The sequence below is a fragment of the Gymnoscopelus microlampas genome (genome assembly GCF_963454915.1).
Source record: "Gymnoscopelus microlampas genome assembly, chromosome: 16".
NCBI lineage: Eukaryota > Metazoa > Chordata > Actinopteri > Myctophiformes > Myctophidae > Gymnoscopelus > Gymnoscopelus microlampas.
The window spans coordinates 32,621,711-32,648,155 of NC_139953.1; the positions used below are offsets into that span (position 1 = coordinate 32,621,711).

The 26,445-nt window shown below is 42.5% G+C and overlaps 1 protein-coding gene across 1 annotated transcript in view; it reads right to left on the reverse strand.

Annotated features, from left to right (window-relative positions):
• rngtt (RNA guanylyltransferase and 5'-phosphatase) overlaps positions 1-26,445 on the reverse strand; it is a 94,298-nt gene that overhangs the window by 60,773 nt on the left and 7,080 nt on the right. The window contains exons 5-9 of the mRNA XM_084082697.1: positions 26,244-26,319; positions 24,925-25,177; positions 22,428-22,537; positions 21,786-21,887; positions 3,583-3,718 (exon numbers count right to left, since the gene is read on the reverse strand). Coding sequence (XP_083938823.1) covers positions 3,583-3,718; positions 21,786-21,887; positions 22,428-22,537; positions 24,925-25,177; positions 26,244-26,319 — 677 coding nt within the window. The remainder of the gene's footprint in view (positions 1-3,582; positions 3,719-21,785; positions 21,888-22,427; positions 22,538-24,924; positions 25,178-26,243; positions 26,320-26,445) is intronic.

Here is a 26,445-nt window from a genome sequence, read left to right on the forward strand (position 1 = left end):
GCTGGACAGAGACTCCGCCCCGATCGGAATGTCTGTTGTCTGAGCGGCGTGCACGTATCGCCGGTGTGTTTAGAAACAATTGGACTTGAAAAAATAAAAAAATGGCAACATTTTAAATCGCTGGCAGTGGGCAAACACAGCCAGAAATAAGTCTGGCAGAGAATGAGTTATTTAATACTTAAATCTATCGAATTTAGATACAAGTTACACAACATACAAAAAACAGAAACAACAGATTACCCACCATAAACCCTGTGGTGGGGAAAAATAGCAGATCTACAAGCTCACAATGCATGAATGCATATATCGATGCAACGTGATGCGAGCTTGCAGATCAGCTATTTTCACTATTTGGGCTTAAGTGGTTAATGGTGAATTCAATCAACACGAAGCAAATACTGTGAAATCACTGTAGATACCGATTCTCTAGTTGTAGTGAAGCCATAACTGGCCTGCAGTCTACAAACAAAGACGAGGACGTTTCTGTGGGGCTGAAGATGAAAGAGATCAGCGAGCCCAGCTTGCCCTCTGCAAGGCTCACAGTGAACAGCCAAGCGAAGGCTCTCTCTGTGAAACACACAGGGCCAGAAGCATCAACAGACAAACAACCGTGATTCAAAACAGCCCTTGCGGCAGCACAAACGCACATCTGAACGGCTCCTTCAAAGGCACACTAATGTGCCATTATGTGGCATGCCTGAGCGAGGAAAACGACATTTCACCATATCAGCGACCATTTAGCCCGAGAGGGAGAAGCCTCGCCTATTTTGCATAAAGCGGAGTGGGAGGAGGAGAAGATGATGAAAAATGAACTTGATAATGATGACAGATAACACACCTCTCATCACATCTCCAGCACAACACTAGGAAAACTGTACATGAAGCAGGGCCAAACATCTCAAATCAAATCAAGGCCAGAGGACATAAACACAAGCCATAATGGCACCCAATTTCCTTGCGTGTTTCTTGTTAGGAGAGTGTGATAACAACTCATGTCTTGTGCACCTGCTGCTGTTGAGAACTGGGACCTGGGTGACCTACACCACACTAAGGGTGCCAATAAAAGCCCAGTGCCAATACTGGAGGGTGAGGAGGATAACTCACACAATACTCCCGCCTCCCGGAGAGCCTCAGCAATAGGGCTGTCACGATCCTGAAATTTTACTTGATGATTAATTGTCAATCAAATAATTGTGATTAAATAATTTAATTGAATACGTTTTGACATTGAATATTGTCACAGAATATGTGTCTTTTAGGCTTTGTAATCAAAAACTGCACAGGATATATAAATAATATATAAAGAAATGACATAAATAATGTACTATGACCAAGACAGGCCCTACTGTATATTTAATAATAATAATAATACCTGGGATTTATGTAGCGCTTTTCTAAGTAATCATAGACGCTTTACTTGTGTGTGGGGGGGCCAGGGGAGGGGAGAGAAAAAAAGAGATCTTTATTAGAAGAAAAATGAGATAAGAATTAAAAGTAACTAGAAAAAGTGCTCATTGTGGGCCAGCAATGTTGATGGAAAAATGAAGAATCAGACAGATCCATCTTGATAACATGACTATAGAGATAATGTGTACCGATTTGCGGTATCCCTTTTTTTGGGCCTCCTGGTGGCACTATAATAGGGCAATGTCAAAAGGGTGGCATTTGTTCCTCAACGTAGTACGATTAAGTTTCACCGCAATCGGACGCTGCATTCATGATTTGAGGCATTATGTTCGAAAGGGGCCACTCCTGCAAACTTTAGATGTCAATCTTAGCCAATCCGGATATGGACGGATGGAAAATCTGAACGAGTAATATAAACAAAAATGTTTTACATAAGGTGGCGCTATAAAAGGCAGATGTGAAAAATACAGAGCAAAGTTTTTTTTTCACATCGGCCAAAATATTTTTTGTTGCAAAAATGGATCTCCTGGTGGCGCTATAACAGGCTGATCTGAAAAATTCAGGGCAGAGTTCTGCTCTGGCATCCAGGGAGTGTGCATGCATAGTTTCCCTGTGAGTGGCCCAGCGGTGCCGGAGATTAGCTGCTCACAGACAGACGGACACACACACACACACGGCCGGACAGGGTGCAAAATAGTCGGCCTGGCGGAAACAATAAAACACTAAAAATAGCTCGAGTTGAAATCAAAGTCAACTCGGAAAGGCGATGATTGTAATTTTATACTTTCGATTTTTTCTAAAATAGCTACAATAGCTGATTTACAAGCTTACATGTTGCATTGCAGCACATTGAGAGCTTGTAGATCTGCTATTTCCGAATTCTTTGAATAAAAAAAACATGAATTCATACAGATGAATGGAATTAAGCACATATAATTGTGATTATCTCAAATAACTACGATTAGGCAATTATGTAATAATTGTGATAGGCCTACTCAACGCCAAGTGCAAAAATGCACTGCAGAGTGGAATGTTTTATTTATTGTGTTAGAGCGTTGTTATATGTTTATGCTGATGTGCGTCTACCTCGAGCACACAGACAAATTCCAATGTTTCATTGATGGTAATAAATTATTGAATCTTGAATTGTTGTGGGGAAAACAAGATAGAAGCATCCGATTCTAGAATAGTTTGTTATTGTGTGCTTTCTAGACAGGGGTTCGCAATCTTTTCCATGGCAAGGACCCCCAAATAGACATTTCCTTTGGCTACAACCCCTTTACTGTGAAATGGCTTAAAAATTTAAACCAGTGAAAGTAGCTGACAAGCTAATGTAATTTCAAATTATTTTTTGAAAATGTCTTAAAGATTTTTTTTAACATTTTTACAACTATGACAAACAGGGTTTCCAGGTCGAAAGTGGTTAAATTGGCATAACAATCTCATGAATTATATTCTATTGTATTGTATTGTCGGACACAGGCATACACTTTTCCTGTCAGTCCTCTATTCAACAGGCTCTACTGCCACAGACTCAAGTACATCCCAGAGGTTTGGCATGAAAGGGGGCGACAGACAATATTTGTCATCAGCATGGTGGAGCAGCAGGCCAGTGTCAGTAAGAGGGGGGCATCATAGTTCAGTAAAGCTAGGACTGAGCACGTGGGACTTTTAGGAAGGTCACACAGAAGGCAGCATGTCGCACCACATTAGAGATGTCTGAGCAAGCAGAACTAGAAAGGACGGAAGATGGGGTCTAAAAACAGTGTGGCTCCCATGTGGACCTCAGACTTCCTTTGGCCAGTCTAAAACGCAATACATGCTCCTTCAGACGTCCGAACATTTTTTGTGGAAAGGGAGGTGATATAACTACATTCTGACATCATTCAGAACTCCTGATTTTTTGGACGCTCTTGCACCCTCAGATGTCCCGACTGGCCGAACTAGTTTGGAAAGCCTGTCCATAACTGATTTCCGACATCAGAAGGAGACATCGGAAGGAGCATGTATTGACATCATACGTCTATGATGTATGACTACAAATTTGGAAAAGGTTTCAGACAGACAGACAAACACACACACACACACACACACACACACACACACACACACACACACACACACACACACACACTCCTGCAGAGCCACATCGTGAAAAGTAATGAGAGAGCTCACCCCGTCCAGTAAAGTGTTGGCTAGGTGGACACGTGGATCTTTGCGAAATGGGAACTCCAGGTTAGCTATATGGAAGACTGCATTGTCTCTTTCAATCATGTACACTTCATTCTTCCCGTGGATCAACATCATGTACCTGTTGAGAACAGAAACATTATGTACAGATAGTTAGAATCAACAACATTATATTCAGATTCAATTGTTTTCATGCTAGCTCCCACTTGGCACGCAAATGTCTGATTGTCAAACAGATGCTGTGTTTACTGAAAAGAAGAGCAATTTACATTTACATTTTAGGCATTTAGGTATTTCCAAGAGTCTTACAAAAGTGCAAAGAATCAAATGAGCAACGGTCACCCCTCAATAGCCACCGCTGAGCCAGGCACTTACCCAAACGCTCCAGTGGAGCTGTTCAGCAGCAAACAAGGGAAAAGAAACTGTGATTGTACTGGGCAACTCAACTCCCAGGTGTGAATATGGTTAACTGTGTGAGTGTGAAGTAAAGCATTGCTGAAAAAGAGCATTTGTGTTCAGCAAAACTACCCGGAAAAATAAAGGCATTGAGGGCGATCGATGTTGCTGTATTAGCGAGTCCTACAGGTTGGTCAGGGCGTCTGTTCAGCTGGGAGAAGAACTAGGCCAGTGTTTTCCACCGCTTGTTGTTGCTTATTGATCCCACATTACTGTCAAACTTAGAGGCAACAAAGAGGATTTTTCTTCTTTCTCTTAATCTATGATGCCATTCTGGTGTATCTTTATGGTAAATTAGCTGGACTGGAAGTGCAACTATTAACAAACAAACTAAAATTATTTATTCATGGGGGTTGGGTATTATTTTCTTGTTTGGCGCGCATACAGCATTTATAATATGCAGCTAATGTGGAAGGAGATGTATGTATGCAGAGTCAGCAGTGTCTCTCATACCAGACAGTGTTAATACCACAGTTCCTAACTCCACAAGTCTCTTTTGGAATAATTAATAGGCTTAAGATACAGACTGAACAACTCACAGCCATATAAATTAAGAGTGAGTTAGTGTGAATTATTCCGAGTTGTAAACTTTTTCACTTCTAATTTGTGTTTCTATCATTACGTTTTTTTATTGTCTTGCAGTGCGATTGTAGAGAACTAGAGGTGCGGGTCGCTACGCGACCCTTCCGTCTAGTCGCTGGTGCGAGGCTCTCGTGTAGTAGGCTGTAGAGGTTTTCGACACGCAAACCAAAAGCGAGAGCAACAGCAGTGTTTGTTTCGAGACTAGCCATGGTTCACATGACGCTTGTATACACAAGCGTCATGGTGCCAGTTGCCCCTGGGTTTTCGCAGATTTCTTTTTGTTTAGATTGCCAACTCTCACATGTACATAAACGTTCAGATTTCAAATATAAAGTGCTTACCACAGAGCCACGGATGTTACCTCGCGATGCGGACCACATTAAGTACCCGTATCTCCCGTATTGTTCAATAAAAAGCATTTTAAGCCCGTCGCCGGCCATTTCCTTTTTTTCAGGTTTTTTTTTTTTTTAATGTATCAGAGTGCAATACACCTCCCAACCATTAGGTGTCGCATGGTTGAAAGTATCGGAGAAAATTTGGAGAAAATGGCCGGCGATCGGATTAAAATGCTTTTTATTGAACAATACGGGAGATAAGGGTGCTTAATGTGGTCCGCATCGCGAGGTAACATCCGTGGCTCTGTGGTAAGCACTTTATATTTGAAATCTGAACGTTTATGTACATGTGAGAGTTGGCAATCTAAACAAAAAGAAATCCGCGAAAACCCAGGGGCAACTGGCACCATGACTGTCATGGAATGACAGTCATGTTTCAGGGCTATTTCGAGACGCAAACCAAAAACGAAAGCAAACTGAGAGACGGACACATTTCACCCGTTCATCTATCTATATATTCACACAGGCTCTTGCAGGACCAGAATGTGCGGCACAGATTGATGAAGCAGCCCGCTCAGCCCAGCGAGACGGCGTTCGCTGCGTTCAACCCTCCCAAAGAGTCAGACAGACAGTATTTGGATGGGGGGCGGGGTTGCCGGGGTTGCCATGTCCAGGAGTTGTAAGCGTGAAGTGGCGTGTAATTGCTTAGGGAAAGTGCGTCGACGCATGCGCAGTGCTGATGCAACTTACATACAGACGCACAAACATTCTGGCGCATGACTGTAGATTCCAATTGTAAGGTAGATGGTCTGCAGTAATGCAGAAGTAACTTCATCGTTAGATTATAATATCTTCAAATAACACACGTTCACCAGGGGCACGGTGATGTGTCCATGGCTAGGAAGATTGCCCAACTAATCCTTTGCAGGCATTTGCAGGTGATTTAGGACTATGAAATACGCCAGCACTACAGCTGGGGGGGGGGGGGGGGATATGTGTATATATTATATAAACCACTGGGTGCTGTTTTTTGGCAGATTAATCTATTTAAAAAAAGATAAAGGTTGGAGCTTAAAATTTGGGAGATGGAAGAACCAGCGTGGAAAATAACTTCTCCCTCCCACAAGGCCAAGCGTCTGGAGCATTGCCAAACTCCAAACAATAACGGTTAGTTAAAATGCTCAGAAATGGCCGATATATCAGCAAAAATGTATGTAAGAGTTAGCAATTCATCAACTAAAGTATATCCTAAGCATTTAGCGGACTGTAATTACCTGCCATTATGAAATAGCTTTCAATAGCCATTAGGTGAATATGACCACACTTTGTCTTTATTATGCTTGATGGCTCGGTGAAGGAGCTGGTGGGGAACTAAGAATCAAATTGTACCCCCACACACCTCCATTGAATTACTGCTCCACTACACCATCACTCACAGTGGGAAGAAGAGACTGGAAACATTCAAACCTCAGTGAATAACAGAACATGTAATCAGCTGATGAAATCCAAACTCTGAGATGTGCTGAGAGTCCATTTGTGAGTGTGAGTGTGAGTGTGTGCGTGTGTGTGTGTCTTTCACTCCATCAGGAATTAGGCAGCAGTGAAATTGTATTCAGATTTACTGTGACAGCATCAAATGCCATTAAACTAATCAACTCAAATTGGAAATTAACTAACCTCATATAAACACGGCAACTGGAATAGAGAAACTGAATTGTTGAAAATCTGATTTAAATTACAACCCAAATGAAACCATCAGGCCTGAACAATTGTCATTAGGAAAATATTATATCTGCATACCATATTTAACTTGACTGTATATTCCAATATGGTCCAATGCAAAATTGTGTTCGATATTGTTATTGTAAAAAAAAAAAAAGTCTATCCATGACAAAGGACTTTGATTTTCTTCTGCACACAGTGATTCTTCTTTTGATCTGACTCTGGGTGGCATAGCAATTCAAATACTGCAGCAATAAGCCAATTCTTGTTCAGTGATTACACTGCTATTCAGGCTGCAAATTGGATTATTTGAAACAAATGTAATATATAATCAGACAATTATCTTATATAAACTAATTTACATGCAACTAAATATATATATACACGCACACACACACACACACACACACACACACACACACACACACACACACACATACATATATATATATATAATGTATATATATTCCAAAGGAAATCACACTTCCAGACTACAGTAAGCTAAAGAGCTCCAGTCCATTTTAAATTACAAGCCGTTAGCTTAGCAACAGTGCAACCGGTGACAGGATGAACGAAGAAATAACTGACAGAACCAGTGTGTGCAAGCAAAACTATCCCACCAAATGCTTACCGTTTCGTTAACTGAAATCTGTGTTGGCAGGCAAAAACCCTAAGCAATTTCACAAGGGAAGTGAGGGGGGGAAATCAAACAAACAAAAAAAGTAAGGTCCCTAAAGATAAGCGGAAAAGGATAGGTCAACAACCTAGAAGAATTAGACACCGTTGTATTCTTCAATTGTCACTGTCTACTGAAAAGGAGTGTGTGATCTAAATGCCACACTCCTCACATGAATATTTCCAAAGGCTCCATGATCACAAACAACCTGCTGTCCTCTGTGCTCACCTCTGATGTTGAGCCAAATTATGCCGAGAGGGCTGGCAAATACTCTTTCTCAAAATACCAAGTTGGCAAAGGAGGATGTTTCTGTTCTGTCTCTAAAGGTCAAGTATCCTAATCAGTGTGCCTCAAAATGGAGGAAAATTATCCCGGCACTTTAAATTAGGGCATTCATGCAGTGCAAATAATGGGCACAAATCTTTAATGTCACACTGGCTATAAAATAACACACACGAGGTGGTAGGGATGAACAACTCTTTGGTCAAGTAAGTCTGCACACAGAGATGGGTAAGAGATGAATGGCGTTCCCACTGACAAAAGCTATGCATTTGTCTTGTCATACCTGCTGTGACACCATTAACACATATGGAATAGATTAGATGCAATTAATTTGCCTTCGATGCCAGGTGGTATGGATGCAGAGCCCTGGAAGCCTGCCAGGAATGGGTTAGGGGGAGAATACAAAACATTTTTTTCCAGTACAAAATCCTATTTTCTGCTGGCTTCATGAACAGTTTATTTAAAAGCGCTGTGCATCACCCAAGCCCCTGATATCAAGTTGCATATTATTGAAATATTGCAAAAGCTTTTGTCAATAGGGTGTATCTCTGTGGTATGTGCCCCAGCTTCTTGATTCATCACTGTGGATTTTACAGGGGAATTAACAGAATGTATGCCAGTCTCCCCAATTCCTATTTAGTCAGTTTTGAATAGACAACATTGGCCCTACACACACCCTCAAAGACAAACACAAATAAAGTTGTAATTCTATTATTAACTCATTGAGTGCTATTCACGTGTTTCACGTGTTTTACCGCTATGGTGCAATGTGCCAATCACGTGTTTTTTTTTTTTAAATAGTAAAAAACTCAAAAGATTTTTTTTTTTTTTTTTAAAACAATGTTCAGAACCCAAGATATCATTATCTGAAGATTTGCAGCTCCATCCACTCCTTGTTTAACTTATAACTGAAAAAGGCTGTATCTCGCTTCCTAAGCACTTTTTTTTTTACTTTGAAAAAATCTCTGGCACTGGGACCACATAGCCAGAAATGTATTGTTATTTGAGAGTAACACATTCACCCATCTCTGATAAAACACTTGTGATTCTTCTCAACTTATCTTCCAGGCATCAATGAGTAGCCCGACTGCAATCCCCCTGTAGTGTAGTAGTAACGTTGGACAATTCACATGCACTCAGACAGCAATGTAATGAACAGCTTTTATCTTTTTTAAATGGAAACCAGACATATAATCTAATTGTCATTAGAGTGAGATAGTTGTCCAGCCATGCAGAGCAGCACCAGCAGTAATATTAGCCGTCCACACCCTCTTCAGTTTTAAAGATCAATAGACAGCGTTGAGCTTGACCCTTCTCCAGCAGAAAACAATCAGTCCCAGTGATGACCGAAAAGAAATAGTGTGCTAGCCCTGACTCCAGGGCAAAAGCTATAACAAACTAATACACTTTCCTAAATTGTTACTTATGTGATTTGACGTAGAATCAAATTCTGCTTGGGACATGTTTGTATTGCGCATAGTTAATGAGATAATTTGCATATTGGACACATTAGCTGAAATAATTATTTAATAATGGATATATGGATAATGTGGCAGTAGGTTGACAGAGTAATATCTTTAGGGCACAAAATATTCACATTTTATCAAATATAATATATATTTATGTGAAATTAGGTTTTTAGGTGAGATTAGGAGCTCAATTATGTAAACAAGGTAATTCTTTAAATGTATTGTTAAAGGGATAGTTCACCAAAAACATTACTTTTTTTCTATCGATTAGTCACCCCATGGAGACTTGAATTCATGGATATTTTTTTATATCTATGAATTAATTTGATGACCAGCGGACTGGCAGGCAGACTGGTAGGCGGACTGGTAGGCAGTTCCGGTAGTGGTGAGTCGGTGCCGTGATGGCGCTGCAGAAGATTAAAATAACAAAGTAGTGGTGTCTCCGTCCGGTGGATTATTTTACATTTTGGCCAAGAAGTGTATTTTAGACATGAGGGGGGGGGGGGGGGGGGCTCAGAGTGTTCCCACTTAGTAGAGTTGGCTTTCAACTCCATAAAACCGTCTTTGTTTTGGTGAGTAGCGAAAGTGTATTTCTTATTTTTACTCCCGACGACAGGTTATGTAGCCTGTGGTCCGGGTCCATTGGCTCATCGGTACCATAGCCTTAAGGCTATTATTCAGAGCTACAGTCAGGCATACATGAGATCAACTGACTTAAAAGTAATCTGAATATAAACCCTGTCTGTCTGATGTATCTGGATCACTGCTGAGCACAAAATCACTGCCACTCTCTGATGAGGAAGAGGGTGTCTGGTGTTGCATCATCAGAGGATGTAGCATTTTTCTTTTTCTGTCAGTGCCTCTTTTTTGCAGGTTGAATCTTTTGTTTACTTCCTTGACTTTCTGAGCTCTCATCACCAGCTTCCTCACCACACTTTGATTTCTTGGGAGGTTTTCTGCTCAGGCTTGGTTGAAACTGTGAACAGGAGAACCAAACTGGGACAACAAGACCGTCATCTGTCTGTTGCCAGCCGTTGTTCTCTGGTGCGGGAAAAACAATATCTTGCTGAAGACACCGTTTCCAGATGTATACTTAGGTTAGATCTCTTCAGATGTTCTTGTGAGCTATTTTTGTCAGGAAGAAGACCCAAACTTGACTTTACCCTCTGTCGCTCGTACGTTCTGATTCGCGTTTCCACGGTAGTCTTCCTCTTTTCCTGGGTACATTACTGTCCACATGAAGATGAGAATGTTCTCAAGGTGTTGTAATGACACTGGAACATTCCCACTGAAGTAAGCAGGGTAGACTTCTTCGTTGCCACCATTTTCTTGAAAGATTTAACCTTTCCAACTTTGTAGGGATACGAGGTTGTGTCACATCCCGTAACACTATGACGAGCCTGCAAGACATCACATACTTCCTTCCCATATGCTTCAGACACAGCGCCAGTGTCCACATATCTCTCTTTGTCTAATTTCATGAAACATTTCTCAGCAGGATCAACTTTGCTAAAGGCATCCACAATCAAAAGAAATATATCAGTATCTGCAGCAACAATCACAACAACAGGTGTGTCTGATAATATCGGATGCATGCCGAACAACTCTTGTATCTGCTTCATGATGGTTGCATTGCTCTAAGAGAAGGACAACTTCAGATGTGATCAACCAAGCATTGTCGGTTTCCGAAAATACTAGTGGGATGTCAAACCTTGATCTGACTGAGTCACTCTTGTAGTAATTAGCCAGAAAGTTAATCAGCTCTGTCTTGTTTTCACCACTATTTAGAAAGGCATTCCAATCTTTGCCCTGTCGCATAGATTGACCCTTTTCTGTGATCACAACCTTCCTTCCTGCTTGGCCCCTTCTCTTTTGAGTCAAGTCATTGATTCTGTGTTCCCGATAGGTATCCATGACTTTCACTAATTTTGCTGCATTCAACGTCTTTGTTGGCATGCAACATCGAAGTAGACTATCTGCATATTCACTCCATGTCTTCTTTGGGGAAACAGACTGAACAGCAGCCATGCCATCAATTATCCCCTCTGCCTCTCTGATGGGGGCTTGTTCACCCTCTGCCTCAGCGTCTGTGATCATATGGTTCCGTTTCTTTTGATCCTTGCCTCAGGTCCTTATCTTCCGTGGAAAGGGCTAATGGTACAGAGGTCAAAGGATACAAGTGAGCGTCTCTTGCACTGGTAGATTTGCCTACTAGACTGCCGAATGCCTGCTTTTCCTCTTTCAGTATCCTCCTATAATTTCACAAACCTCTGTGGTCGACCGACCGTCGTGTCAGCAAAACTGTAAAACTGTGTGCCCGTTTCTCCTCACTGGCTGGAGCAATTGATCTCAATTTCCACACAGCCATTGGCCATTACCATCTGAACGCAACTGCGAAGCGCGTTTTTCTATTTCATCCAATCTCACCTTATTATTAGCGTTTATCTGTCAAACAATGGGAGATCCAACTGCGTGCAGGGTTGCCAGGTTTCGCGGGACAAACAAGCAACAAGGTCGATAAAAGCAGGCCAAGCGAAGCGAGCCCTACAAGCAACAAGGTCTATGAAAAGAACGCCAAACGAAGTGAGCCCTTCGCCCTTCACACATATACATTGCCTCTTAGAAAACAGCCGATCTACAAGCTCACAACGCCTCCCAACCACCTGCACTTTCACAACCAACGCCAAAAACGCACTACCACCAATATTGCCCCTAAACCGCTTACAATAAGCGAACATGGCAGCACCAACTTCTGCACTTCGCCAGGGGGCCACATTCCATTCACTACGATCCGTTCACCGTGTGTGCGCGACGGGACGCGCCCGGGGGGGGGGGGGGTGGGGGGGTGACGGGACACGTGACAATACGCGCAATAATCCCACGTTTGCAACTACTTTCGCCTGCAAACTTCACCGGGTATGGTCTAGTATTAATAACTCTTAGTGCTTTCTTTGTTTTTTCTAATCCAGTTTTTATCTGTGGAGTCTGTATAGGTTTCAAGAAACTAACACTATCTTCCTCTTTGCTTTTCAGCCTCTCCTCTATGAACTGCAACAGCAGAGTCTCTCCTGTCTCTGTTGATTGCGACGAGTCTTTCACAACATCTTCATTTACGGCTTGGCCAGTCTTGAAGTGCCTTGCCACACCTGCTGCGAATGGATCCATGTACTTGTACATCTGGTCCAGCAGGGCCTCTACTGTTTTTCTTTCATGTTCTTTTTTAGCACCTTGGGTAGTTTCTTTGTCTTTTGAACTTGTTAGTATGCTGACTTTCTCTTTCAGTGCTGTCCTCACTTTGGCCATCAGATGACTGGTTTTGATGAAGTTCTGCTTTGAGTGATGTACTGAATCCTCCTTGCATGGGACCACCCCTGACTTTGACCACTCTGTTCACAGTCACTTCAGTGATGAAGTCTCTACTTTCCTTGGGAAAGTAGAGATGCTCCTCTTTCTTTTGAGATATTTGGTGTCATTTTAGTCATAGCACAAATTATTCTGTGGGGCTTGAAAGATTAGTAAAAATGCTCAAAAGCGCCAGCAGTGGCTGCAGACTTTTCTGAAAAGTCAAAGAGTTAAACACTATAAACATCCTTAAACATAAAATATTCATTCACTTAGCAGAAAACCACCAAAACACAAGTTGGGTGACCTCTACTACTTATTTCTGCTAATTTATGCAAATATGAAAATTGTCTCATTAACTACGCATGATAAAAAAAATGTCCGAAGCATAATTAGATTCTGAATTAGATAGGGTTTGATTTGCTGGGGGAATGGGAGGGAAATCCTTGCCTCTGCTTTTGATACCCCCCAGTCATTCACTTTTGAGCGCCAGTGGGGATAGGATTTATCCTTGCTTCTGGTCAGACTTAATTAACATTTCCCTTTTCCTTAGCATTTATTTATGTGCCACCATGTACTGTAAGTCAACGAGGAGACTATTATTGGAATATCAATTTCTACGAAATCATCTCGACAATAATATTGTCGGAGTAACATCATGGCAAGGTAACAACATAACCCAAAAACTCTACCTGCTGAGAAAATGGAAAGTGGCTAAGAAAATGTCCCTCCTGCTGTTGTTTTTTACAAATCGAACCCTGACTGAAGACAAAAACAGTCAAATGCAAGGGGGGAAGTGGGAGGAAAAGGGACGAGCGATAGCCCAAACCTGCAGACCAGAACGAGCAGCCCCATTTACAATTGGTCTACATTTTAGGGCTAAATGCACAACATACAATGAAAGTATTAAAAAGGCTTACAGTCAAGGGAGAGCAGTATTGGATTAGAAAAGGAACAGAAAACGTCTCAATAGCTCGCCTTAAGCCCTTAAGCAAATCGTTTCTACGGATGGGAAAATAACCTTCCTTTTCACAAAGGAGAAACACCAAACCACTCCAATACCGTTTTGGGGGATAGTGAATATGTCAGAGAACATCAACCGAATACGTGTCATTGGAGAAAATGACAGATGTGTCACCCACTGAGCAGAGAATAGGTTAGCGCAGGGTCCAGAGAAGGACCTCCTGCCGTCTAATTGGTCAGTTAACACTGTCAAGTATGTTCACTACAAAGTGGAGGGAGCTTTACTGCCATCCAACTCCCAGAGGATCAGTTCCTTATCAGTAAAAGATGAGACGCATTTCCGCCATCCTCACATCTCTCTCTGAGGTCTTGGTTATGGTGCACACACTGCCTTCTCCTTTAAAATAAAAGAAAAAATGATGCAAAAGAAAAAGAAAAGAAAATCTGACACACCCAGTTCCTTATTCACCTTCCTCTCCACCTGCTGTTATCCGTCCCTGATGTCTGGTGGGTGCTGTGAGCGTTTGATTTCGTCCTTATCTTCTGTGTCCTGTTCCCCTGAGTGCTTTAGTGCTAATGAGGCACAGGCGTCCATTGTGTGTCAGCTTTGCCGGCCTAGCCCTACGGCCTGACCGACAGCAACCCCCCCCCCACCCCAACCCCCAGGATCAAACCCAGCAGCTTTACACATCATTAGCGTAGGGTCCAACAGCAGGGGCTGCTTCTCCAATACTCACTGAGGAGCGAGTCTTTTTCCCATTTTGACGATAGTAAGGCTTGATTTATACTTAGTTCTGTGCTGGTGCCGCGCACCTAAAATAGCAGATCTACAAGATCACACCACGTTGCAGCACAATCAAGTATAAATCTGGCAGGACATTTTTTGTCCAGGCAGGGACTATTTTCAGCTATAGACTTCAACAGAAAAGACACTTTCCGGAAAACAATGGCATTACAAATTCTTATGTGTTGGATTGACCATCTTAATCAAGTTTCAAGTCTCTGCAACTTGATTTTCGTACCACACTGAAAAGAATGGAAAACATGGGCTACTTCAAAAGACCAAACAAACCACACGGTATACTTTGGTAAATGGTCTGCAGTAATGTCAAGTGTACGTAAGTCATAATCAATAAGCTGCCATTAACATGCCAGTATGATCCTTTAATCACTTAAATCCTACGTATATACTTCAGTTAACCGCAATCGGTCCCACAGGGGTTACAGTCCTCTCCTTTTTCCCTCTGCTTCAAATGTATTCACCAAAAATAGCTGAACTACAAGTTCACAACGTGTCACAAAATGATGCTTTGAGAGCTTGTAGTTCTGCCATTTTTCTACCATAAGCACAGTCCAAGTCCATCACAGAAGAAAACACATGCATACCTTGTTTTAGCTTTGAAAATCAACAAATAAAAGGAGGTCATCCTCAATGCAAACACTAGTTCAGAGGAAATTGAATTTGCAACCATTATTAATCGTTTCCTGATCTTTTTAAGTGTTGCTATTGATTGAAGTCTGGTGCACCATACTGTACGTGTCATGAAAAAAACACTTAAGGCAATACAGACAGAACAGAGGGCAAAGAGTTTCATGATAACATTCGACCTCTCCAAACAGACAGAAAATTGAATTTGGCACTTTAAAGAGACAGCCAAAAACCATCGATTTCCCCATTCTGGGAGAGTACTACTCAACAGAAAGCTGGGAGTAGTCGGGGGTTAGTTAAGAGAAAATAATGTAACATCAACAGATTAGTGTTAGGGATTAGGGATTAGGGATTCTTTCTCTTTAACCCTGACAAACACCTTTCCATACAGCACACAAGTGCGAAGCGAGTAAATACATATAGGGTTGCAACTATAGATTATTCTATTGATTATGATGACACATTGTGAGCTGGTAGATCTGCTATTTTTGCTGCTGTATAAAACATACATTTCATTATGTTATTAAAACCGATTTTTATAAATCGACTACACCAATGAGTTCCATTAACTGTTGCATCCCTACATAAATGTTTGAAGGTTTAAGGGATATTTCACTTTCAAACATGTTTGGGGTCATTTTAACATCTACTCAGGCTTTTGTGAGCACCCCAGACAGTTTTTAAATTGCTTGATTCAGTATTTAGATACACTCCCCCTTCCTATAGCCTACAAACCCATTGTCACATCAAACTCCATTTTAACCATGTTAGATTAATTGAAAACACATGCCCTTGGTTCTGGTGACTGATAGTGTCCTTCTAATACGTGAGGGGAACGTGTTTTTTCAATTACCTTTTTCATTTATTGTATTTTATTTTAAATAATTTCCCCCAAACATTATAAAAAAATAAATGAAATAAGTAATTGAAAAAAGCCAAGGCCGTGTGAATTCCATGAATCTAACATGGTTAAAATGGAGTTTGAAGTTACAAAGGGTTTGTATAGGAAGGGGGCATGTCTGATGAAATTAATCTCAAATATCTGAATATTGAATCAAGCAATTTACAAAAGCTTGAGTAGATGTTAAAGTTACAAAGGGTTTGTATAGGAAGGGGGCACGTCTGATGAAATTCATATCAAATATCTGAATATTGAATAAAGCAATTTACAAAAGCGTGTGTAGATGTTAAAATTACCCAAAACATGTTTGAAAGTGAAATATCCCTTAAAGGACGACTTCAACCATTTTCAACCTATCTTCATATAATAGGCCTCACTAATGCTCATGATAAAATGGTACAATTATTTTCTACTTGGTCTGTGTCTCATAGAAGGACTGTGGACAGTCCAGAAACCCGTCTACCAGTGACATCATCATTAGGCAGGATTTTTTTTTTCAACATGATTTAAAACATTTTATTTCGATTTTTATTAACGTGAGAACAATGGCTTCTATTATTGCATTGCAACTTTCCAGGAATACAAAGCCTCCAGTTTCTATTAGCTTGGATTCCCCATCGATGATGTCACTGGTAGGGTTTCTGAATGTCCACAGCTCTCCTATGAGACACAGACTGAGTAGAAAAAAATAGTACTAATCATGAGCATTAGTGAGGACCTATTATATGAAGATAGGTTGAAAATGGGTGAAGTCGTCCTTTAAGGTTGTGAATCCAAAATAGCTTAACATTTTGGATTGTATTGAGAATCACTCTTCTGTGTAATGTTAGTACTGTGTGAAATTGTTTGTAGAATGTTGGTGAACATGAAGTGTGGTCAATCTATTCTAGCCTTATTTAACTTAAAAACTGTGAAGCTATGAGTGAAATACAAAGAAATAAAAACCGCACTGAATTAATCCATCTCTAAACCAACAAGCGACTTACTCTAGAATGGAAAGTGTTCTTATCTTCGGCTAAGCAACAATGGAAGCTAGAGGGATTTAGAATATGCAATATGTTTCAGAAGGCCTCCAGTTACGCAAAGAGACAATCTTTGTGGACCACCTTGAGGGACATGGTTCCCATTAAAACTCCACTTCATGTCTTAAAACCTGCCACTGGCTAGTATGTAGGACATTTAATAAGGAGCTCTCTGCCCAATCCATGAGGCAGGACAATGAATTAAGCTCACAACAGCAATGAGACAATGTGCAAAATCTGACATAAAAACACACAAATCCTCAAAGTTCATTAGTCTCATCTTATATGCATGGCATAATTCCAGGCTGTGACTGTCCCACACGTTACGGCTCATAATTCAGCACTTGCCCTTTATCTATCATTACAACACGGTCGCTAAGATTTGACCTACACTGTAAGCAGTTGTGATTAACAGCACCACCAATCTGCTTATACTATGCGTATGCAGATCCATTGACACTGGCAGATCCACTGCCGTCTGTCCTGGCCCTGTTATCTTTCCTTTTCTATCCCTTTCTCTACAAAACACCCCGGATTTCACATGAAGTCAAAACAGACAGGAAAGAGAAGACTTGACTGATAGCAAAAGATATTTGCAGATTGCACCCTTTAAACTGCTCCCATCCCAATTTTCAGCTCAAACAGAGGAAGATAATATCAAGGCTGGGTAAGAACAGTACGCCTCTCCGATGGAGAGAGTAAGATAAGGTAAGATAAACCTTTATCAAATCCGGAGGGAAATTCAGGTAAGGGCCATTCCATTACAGCCTGTGACACCAATGTCCCCTTTGACCAAATGATAGGCACAATGCCAAACCTGCATTCACTTTGACAAGGACCACAGCTAATAATCATGAAAATACCCACCTAGAGAAGCTACATCATTTCTTCTTACAACAGAGTTCCTCAAAATCAGTGTCAGACATGCAACCCGCCGTGAGATTTTTACAACCCAAATAGAATTACAAAGATAAAAGGAACATGCACGCACAGCAGGCCAGGCATAGCCCTGTCTTTGCTTTCAGGTTGATAATAATGCTATGTATCTGCTGGAAAGGAAATGGGAACCAAAAACCCAGGTAGCTATTACTGTCAGATTAGTAAAGGCGCATACTCCCAAATGAAACATCGCAATTGCTCATCCTTTCAAAAACTGTTGACAGCATGTGTGTGTGTGTGTGTGTGTGTGGGAGGGGTGGCAAATTATTAAGCAGCTTTCTTGTGACAGCTACACAAATATTTCTGCCTGACTAGACTACTGCATAATGGGAAAAGCAAACATTTTCTTACACTCGAATTCCGCTTGCGGAAAGGTTCTTACTCTATTGAGGGTTTCAATCCAAGATGCTATACAGTATATCCATTATGCTACCTGAACAAAATACATCACTCGATGTAGCGATTCTAAAGGAGACAATCATTACATTACAGTCATTTAGCAGACGCTTTTATCCAAAGCGACTTACAATAAGTGCATTCAACAAAGGTAGGGAACGAAACTACTAATCACCAGAAGTCTTAAGTGCATTTCCTGCAAAAACAAGCAACCAAGAGTATACCTAGCGCTAAGGTAAAAGTGCAATATATCAGCTACCTAACAGATGAGACAAAATAGCAATAAATCAAATGAGCACGAGCTAATACAAAAAGTGTATTGACTAAACAAGATCCAATAAAACAATACAACAATAAAACAAGAGTTCGTCAACTAGTTAACAACAAGTAAGCCAGGCAAAGAGGAAGGGTAGTGTTTCCTGAAGAGGTGAGTTTTCAGCCTGCGGCGAAAGATGGGCAGTGACTCTGCTGTTCTGACATCAGTGGGAAGTTCATTCCACCACTGTGGGGCCAGAACAGAAAAAAGTCGTGACCGTGTCAATCGACCAGAAGGACCCTTGAGTGACGAGGCAATCAGTCGCCCCGAGGTGGCAGACCGAAGTGGTCGGGCAGGGGTGTAGGCATCGACCATAGCCCGGAGGTAAGAAGGAGCTGTTCCTTTCACTGCCAGTTTTAAAACCAGGGTTTTAAACTGAATGCGAGCCGCTACGGGGAGCCAGTGCAGAGAACGGAGAAGGATAGTTGTGTGGGAGAACTTGGGGCGGTTGAACAATCAAATCAAATCAATCAAACTCAGAATCAGAAACCACCAAATGCGGAGGCCTAACGAACAGCTTCATCTACATATTCTAGGTTATTATTATTAAAGACCCAGTTAAATAAATGTGGGAAAACAATAATAATAATAATTCAGAGCTCATTCATGCTGTGTGGCTCTGGTGAGTTTTAGAATTCCCAATAATGAGTGTTTGTGTGTGGGCTGCTGACAGTTTGTGCAGTGCTCCAAAAACTTGCTTCGAGATGTCAATCACAACACCATGCTATTTAAGTGAGTCATCAAAACTTGACAAAACAAGAAGGAAAATCACTTGGGAAAGTTCTGGTGCATTCTTGGTGTCAGAAGACTTTAGGAAAGAAGCAACAGCCTGTCTCCAAAGTGCAACGTGTTTTGGTCACACATGTGTTCAATTTCCATGGCTCAGATACGATAAAACGGCCAACATTATGCATTGCCTTTACAGCAAAAGGTGCGGCCAAAGTATAGCTGTGAACAGTGTTTTTAATCTTGGAGCTTCGACATCCAGAATGTTAACATTAAAGAAGCACAAAGTCTCAGAGAAACGCGCCTGGAGCTGTTGTATGACGAGCACAGCAGCCCCCTGTGCAATCAGTGTTTCTTTCTCTCTTGCAATGTCTCCTCCATATATACGTATATGTCTTCCTGTCTTTCTGTGACAGACTCCCAAAATGTTCAGGGTGCATATAGGTTAGTATTGGGCCCTGCAGACATACACACTTGTGGAGAATGTAGGGTGATAAGTGTTGTCAGAGCTGTCAGAGCCCGAATATGCTTTTAAGAGATAGCAACGATTCTACCACATCTCAACTCGCCCGGTCCAAAAAATAAACATCTCTGCTAAGGAAATATTAAGCAGCTCTACTTGAGGCACGGATGGATCTGGCAGATTTTCTGTAAGAATAAATAAATATTCAGTATCTTTCTCCCTCCTTTTGGTAATCGAAGAACTTGGGGTATTTCTGTTGACTCAGACACTTCCAGTAACTGGAAGGAAAGCCGGGGCTTCGGGGTCACACACACTGTACTCTGAGAAAATGTTGAATCATTGAGCCCAACAAAAAATGTCAGGTACCGTCAAATAGTGTCAGTCGAACGCACGCCATTAGTACTATCCTGGTCAGGTGCCAGTTCTGTACTCTGCACATCTCATTTTTACAGGAAATTAAAGTGCCAACATGTAAAATTCTGAAATTGACGCAAGTTCATGAAATATTCACGAAAGTGGTGAACATTTTCCAACATTAACCGAGAAAGCCTATTCCCATTCAACGCTACCCTCTGGCAGAGCAAGTGCAATGAGACGAGACCACTCAAAGTGACGGGCAAGAATGGCTGCCTTGTTGCATAACTTATTCCACTTGAACCCCATGTTGCATAACTTATTCCACTTGAACCCCATTCCCACTCACTTTAAATGCCTGCAATTTAATGGTATATACCGATTTTGAATGTGGTATTATATGACATACCATCAATATCACATCATCACCCAAACTTGTCACAATACATGCACAGTTATCCCGTTACAAGTGTGAAGGAAAAGCGTTTAACCGTATGACGTCATGACGGTGCTTATGCAAGAGATGTTAGTTTTATGAACCAACTCTTATTCTATGAACAAAATGAGTCATAGAAATAATGTTGGGGAGAACGTTTGTGAGTATGTGTGCACGCGCGAGCCAAGGCTCACTTATTTCAGTATGTTGTGTGCCGGGGGGGGGGGGGGGGGGGGAGAGAGAAAGAGAGAGATGAATCAAATTACGTATATTTAAGTTAAATGAACTGGTCTGCCAGTCTGCAGATGCTTTCTGTTCGATAATCTGTGACGATAATTTCTTTAAGAAGGGAAATCTAGGAATGACACTTGGAGAGCCTATGCTGGCAATTTAGATTTTTTTGTACCCAGCATTGGACTGGTACTACAGTGGAAAAGGCTATTTTGGTTACAGAGGGTTAAACAGAGGGGGCCTGGTTATGTCAGTTGAGCCATTGCGCAATTACCACCTCCTAAGTATAACGCTGCCGACTCCAAACAATTAAAACAATAAAAAACAAGAAAGAAAATGACTTGAAGTCATATTCTACCAGGTGCTCTGTGTGTGTGTGTGTGTGTGTGTGTGTGTGTGTGTGTGTGTGTGTGTGTGTTTGCGACGCTAAATGCTAATAATGTTTTTTATATAAGTGGTGGCAACATTTTTAGACACCACACAGGTCTTCCCAACAATAGCGACGAGTGAAGTCAGTGTGAACATGGCCAAATAATAACTTAATAGCCAAACTAGTTCTAATGAAACACGCTAGCATTTAGGCTAACTGTCCTGCCTGAGGCTAACTGTTACAGTGAATGAGGGGAGCGGACAGCGGAGAGCTGTTACTGTGGGGGGTGGGCCGTCTCCCCATTCGTGTGGCCATTGGCTTAAAGGAGTGAAGGACAGCCAGGACAGCCAATGACAAATAGTTGTCGCTTACCCATAGCTTGGGAGGACAAGGTGCAGAGTATGGGAAAATATCCCCATTGGCTTAAAGGACAGCCAATGACGCAAATGTGTCGAAAATGTGTCGAATGCAAATCTGTAATGTGTCGAACTCCGCCTTGCCGATTCATAGACTCAGGCGCTCTTCGAGCACCTGGTAAAAACTACAGGAACTATAGAAACAATGTTGGTATTCATCTCATGGCTCTGACTAGTAAGACCTGGACAAACCTCTCGGGCATTCCCGTACATTCACACATGGCCTGTGCTTTGTGAATGTCCATAGGGTAGAGACATGAAGAGACATGGAGCCAACCTCTATTCACATTGAAGAAAGAGGGAGGAGGATTTGACATCTCAAGGCTTTAATAAATTGGAAAATGAAACGGCGAGGGACCCACCGTGTTCCGTCAGCCTTCCAGCTGACCTTGTAGGGATTCTGCTCCAAAAAACGGAGGTTCCTCCTGTCCATGGACACCGGCTGAGCGCCAGGAAAACCAGATCTGGAAAACACAGGATTGGTCAAACTTACACACACAAATATTTTCTTTTGCCTATTTTTTTTCAGAACCATAAGGGCAGATTTTCCAAGAGTCCATCAGTTTCTGATATTACGGAGAACAACCTGTTAATGAGTACCTGCTTTTTGTCTACTTTATGCCATTTTGAAAATAATGGCAATTTTGAGCGATTACTTTCAGTTATTTTGTGGGGACAGGTGGACCTAATTAAATAGTCACATGTATGTGCACACAAAGAAGAAATGCTCCAGGTGGTAACAGTGGGGACTCAAATTTAATGGCGTTCTCTGTGTTCTGACAAGGAGACAGTATAGATTCTACAGAATATCATTAAAATGGCTCCAGCAGCATAGCTGTCACAGGGAAAAAAGAAAGATCTATTCTCAACTCCAGTGCCTGTCTTATAAGTGTGATGATCTAAAAACGGAGTGGTTCAGTAAGCATGAGTCACTCGCAACACAATACTGTGCGCCCACGCACACGCGCATATGTGCGGCATGAGAAAGCAGCGAGGTGCCTTACTTTTCCCATTCGGCGAACTGCTGACACTTGCTTTGACATTCTCCCAGTTTGGGTTGTGTGGTGACCTGTGTGACGCCTCTCACAGTGACGCCCTCCAGGAACACGGCACCCTAGGAGGCAGGGGGGGGGGACAAAGAAGAGGAAAGACATTAATCAAGACAGCTGCTTAAGTTGGCAGGATTTCAGGCAACAGTTGCACAGCCTCCTACACAGTACATCTTCTCCGTACAGGTGAAGCATCCCCAAACAGCTGTTGTTTAGCCGTATGCAAAAAGGCACAGGACTCCTTGCTTTGGACGGGGGGAGACGGCATCAAACTGGCTTGCCTGGTGATCTTTCCCCAACTTCTAGTGCTGCTACTAACTTCTCCACCATTTCTCCACCACTTCTCCATTATATTGCCGGAAGTGCAGAAACTGCATAACTTTCAAATCCACACCTCCGGCTCTAGCCCTGATATTCTGCAAAAATAGCTGATCTTCAAGCCCAACGCGTCGCGACACATTGTGAGTTCGTAGATTGACTATTTTAAGCAAAGAAATTTGATGTAGAGGGGAAAAAGGAGGGGACCAGTTATACATCTCTGGGGGACCCCTAGCCTGGCATGGCCAGACTAATATCACTGCGTAGATATTAGTCTGGAACCTCTGTGTGGAACCTGCATTTCCGAGGGGCAAATTAAAAAAATGCCTCTGGTGATAAAACCGCCCCACATTTGCATACTGGGCTCTGATTGGTCCCTCACAACTTCGGAGGGAGAGAAATAAAATCTCTATGTAGAGGGGCCAGACCTAATCTGCCACGGGCAATTTTTTTTTGCAAAGCAGATTCGTCTGGAACCAGGCTAGGGGACCCCGGTCAACGGAGTACATAGCGTGTCGGTGGTTAAAACTACCAACACATGCGGGCGCTCGGGTGGCGCAGTGCTAAAGTGCCTGCCCACCACCGCGGAGGTTGTGGGTTCGAATCCACCATGGTGCATCCGGCTTTGTCGAGTGTCTACACAAAGACATGCAATTGGCACGTATTCGGGGGAGGGAAGCCGGGTGGGGAGGGTGATAACTGTCTTGCATGTAATCCTACGGGCTGGGGCGGCACCTGTCAGTAGGGAGTGTTGGGCTGGAGGAGTAGGACGAAGACTCTACGTCCACCCGGTGGGGGCTCCTCACTGGCAGGTGAGTCAGTAGGATACGACAGCAGTGACAACACACAAACGTTTGTGGGGAGGAAAAAATTGGCATAATGACTAAATTGGGGAGAAAAGGGGGTAACAAATTTAAATATAATAAAAACAACCAACACATATTCCTGTTTCAGCTCTCGCTCCTCACTGCAGTCTCCTCGCTCAATTCAGCCTGTGTACAATAGGCTTTCAACTCAGCCAGTGTTCCTCTACTCCTCAGAGGTCAGCTATTGACTGCTCAATCTATTTTTAAGAACCGCAGCCAAGCATTTTTTTGTTTTGTTAACTTTAGAAGAATCATATATTCGCCCTTCAAAGTATTTATTCTGATGACTCGCACTAAATCGTCTCCCCCGTGGCTAAAACCTGCCAGACTTCAGTTGGAGATGGCCTCACCAAGGCTTGTGGGGGCCTTTCATGTTGTAGAAGCACTACACCCTGCAGGACAGAGCTGATTTTCCCCCTTAGGCTCTAGTCTGCTGCATCAAACACGTCTAACCCACCCAAGTGGCTGAGATTCATCATTCCTAGTAGGATACTTGCAATTACATTACATTTTAATGATGACTCATTCCAACTGTTTCTATATGTGCTTCATGTGTAGGTGGCTTCATTTGAATAAGGTTAGGGATTTTATATTCTAGTGCCACATCTTTTTACACTAACTTCCTGCAATGTTACATGATTAAGACTGAAGATTATGCCACTTTTCGCACTTATTAGCCTTGCAAAGAGCTTCAGCTAAGTAAAAACTGTAAATTTAAATAGCAGAAGTACACATTATGGTGAATGGCAGAAAGAGCCAACACTTCTAATTCCACCACACTCACTTGGTGGCATTAATGAAATCTTTAACTAAAAGCAGTGGAAGAAGACTTATTCCTAATGAGAGTTATATTACTTTTTCGCCTGCAGCTGGAGAAACATAGCAGAGAAAGTGATGGCTGAATGTTGTAAAAATTCACCGGGCGCGTCCTACATGACTGAACACGGGAAGCGTATCATTTAGTGGAGAAAGCCTACTGCTGGGCTCTGCATCAACTTTCCCAGTGTGAGACCCAGAGTCATGCGGAGCCCGGAGGCCTCATGGGTGCGGTCTCTTCCCTACTTAACCACATGAACCCTGGCATTCCCAAAATAGGCGAACAGTCTGCGAAAATAGCAGATCGACAAGCTCACGAAACGTTGTGAGCTTGTCGATCGGCTATTTTCGACAAAGAGATTTGGTGTAGAGGGGAAAAAAGGTGGGGGCCCAAGTATAGATCAACGAAGTATATAGGCTTTAAGTGGGAGGAAGAACTCGCTCTCTCTCACCAGCTTTAATCTCTCTTTCCTCCGTTTGCCGGGTGCCGACCCAGAGGAGCTGGGGCCAGACTCCTGGCCAATCACGTTGCCGTCGTCATCCTCGTCCTGCTCGTCGTCGTCGTCAAAACACCACTCTGGCAGTGCGGGGGCAGGGGGAGCGTCCTCCACATCACCATAGCGACGGAACAGCTCTTTAAGGTAGTCTCCCTTGTAGATCCCTGGGGCACGGGACTGGCCGAAGGCAGCTACAGCCGCCTCGACGCTGACAAGAAAGAAGAATCATGCAATCTAAGAATAAGCTCAGCTATTTTCGCCGTTTTTTTAAATGGGGCTTGGATGTTTAAAGAAATCACTTTTTTTTTTACCAAATGGCACCAAGAGGTATGCCGACTGTATGTTATCGTCGTTTAATTATATACACTGGTACACTAAAGAGTTCAGCCTGTACCTGCAGCACTGTTTATGGATAGCTTTATCTTTTTTTTGACAGCTCATATTAGAGAAATACAGCCTGGGAGTCTGTGTTTGCGCTCTGAATACTACACAGTAAATTCCTCTGTGTTCATTTATCCATTTGTAAACCTGAGTGTACAAATGTCACCAAATTAGCAGATTGAATACATGGCAGGCTACTGAGGCTAGAAAGCCACACAGCTGAAGCGAATAAAATTAATAACGTGTTAGATTTAGGTGTGCACAGATCTATGGGTGCGCCAATGTGCAAGCATAGGCAGTATTGACACCGAAATCTAACACACCCATTATTAATTGTAGTAGCTGCAGCTGCGTTGCTTACATCACTATAAGGCCAGCTCCATGCAGCCTGCCCTGTTTTTACCATGCTGTGTTTTTTAAACCTGAACTGGAATAGACAACAATGCTGCAGTACTTCCCAGACTCCCTCTGCTGTTCCACCTCTGCCTTAAGAACACCGCTGCTGTAAATTATTCAGCACCCCTGGCGTCTCTAGCTCAGGGTTCTGTCTCCACTAAACCAGCGAGCCTGAATGAAGCGTGGCTTTATCTGTAGTGACAGCATCTCACATCAAGCCATCACACATATATAGAACGCATCGACAGGGGCCGATGGGCCAAAGCCTTCACGGCAAAGCGGTACCCGACCTTCGGGGGGAGGGGAGGGGGGGTGGCAGAGGAATGATGTAAGCAGCTGAGAGAGAGAGCCCAAGCAGTGTGGTTCATGTTGTAGTGCATCAGTGTTGTTCTGACATGGGCTGAGGAAAATTGAGGAACAAATGCGCCCTCCTGAGGGAAGAGGAAAAAGCCTGCAATCGCAGCACGAGACTAATCCAGGGGCGTGACGTTAGTTACCTCCAGTCCATCTTCTCTACCAGGTATGCACACACCAGAAAGCCTGTCCGGTTGAAGCCGTGCGTGCAGTGGACACCTTGGAAGAGAACAAGGAGTCACGCGTCAAAACACAATACCATTTTGCATGCAAACACATTCAACTTCAGCAGACGCCCTCGTCTAAGGCATCCTGTTAATTAATGCAAATTGCAAAGATGGCACG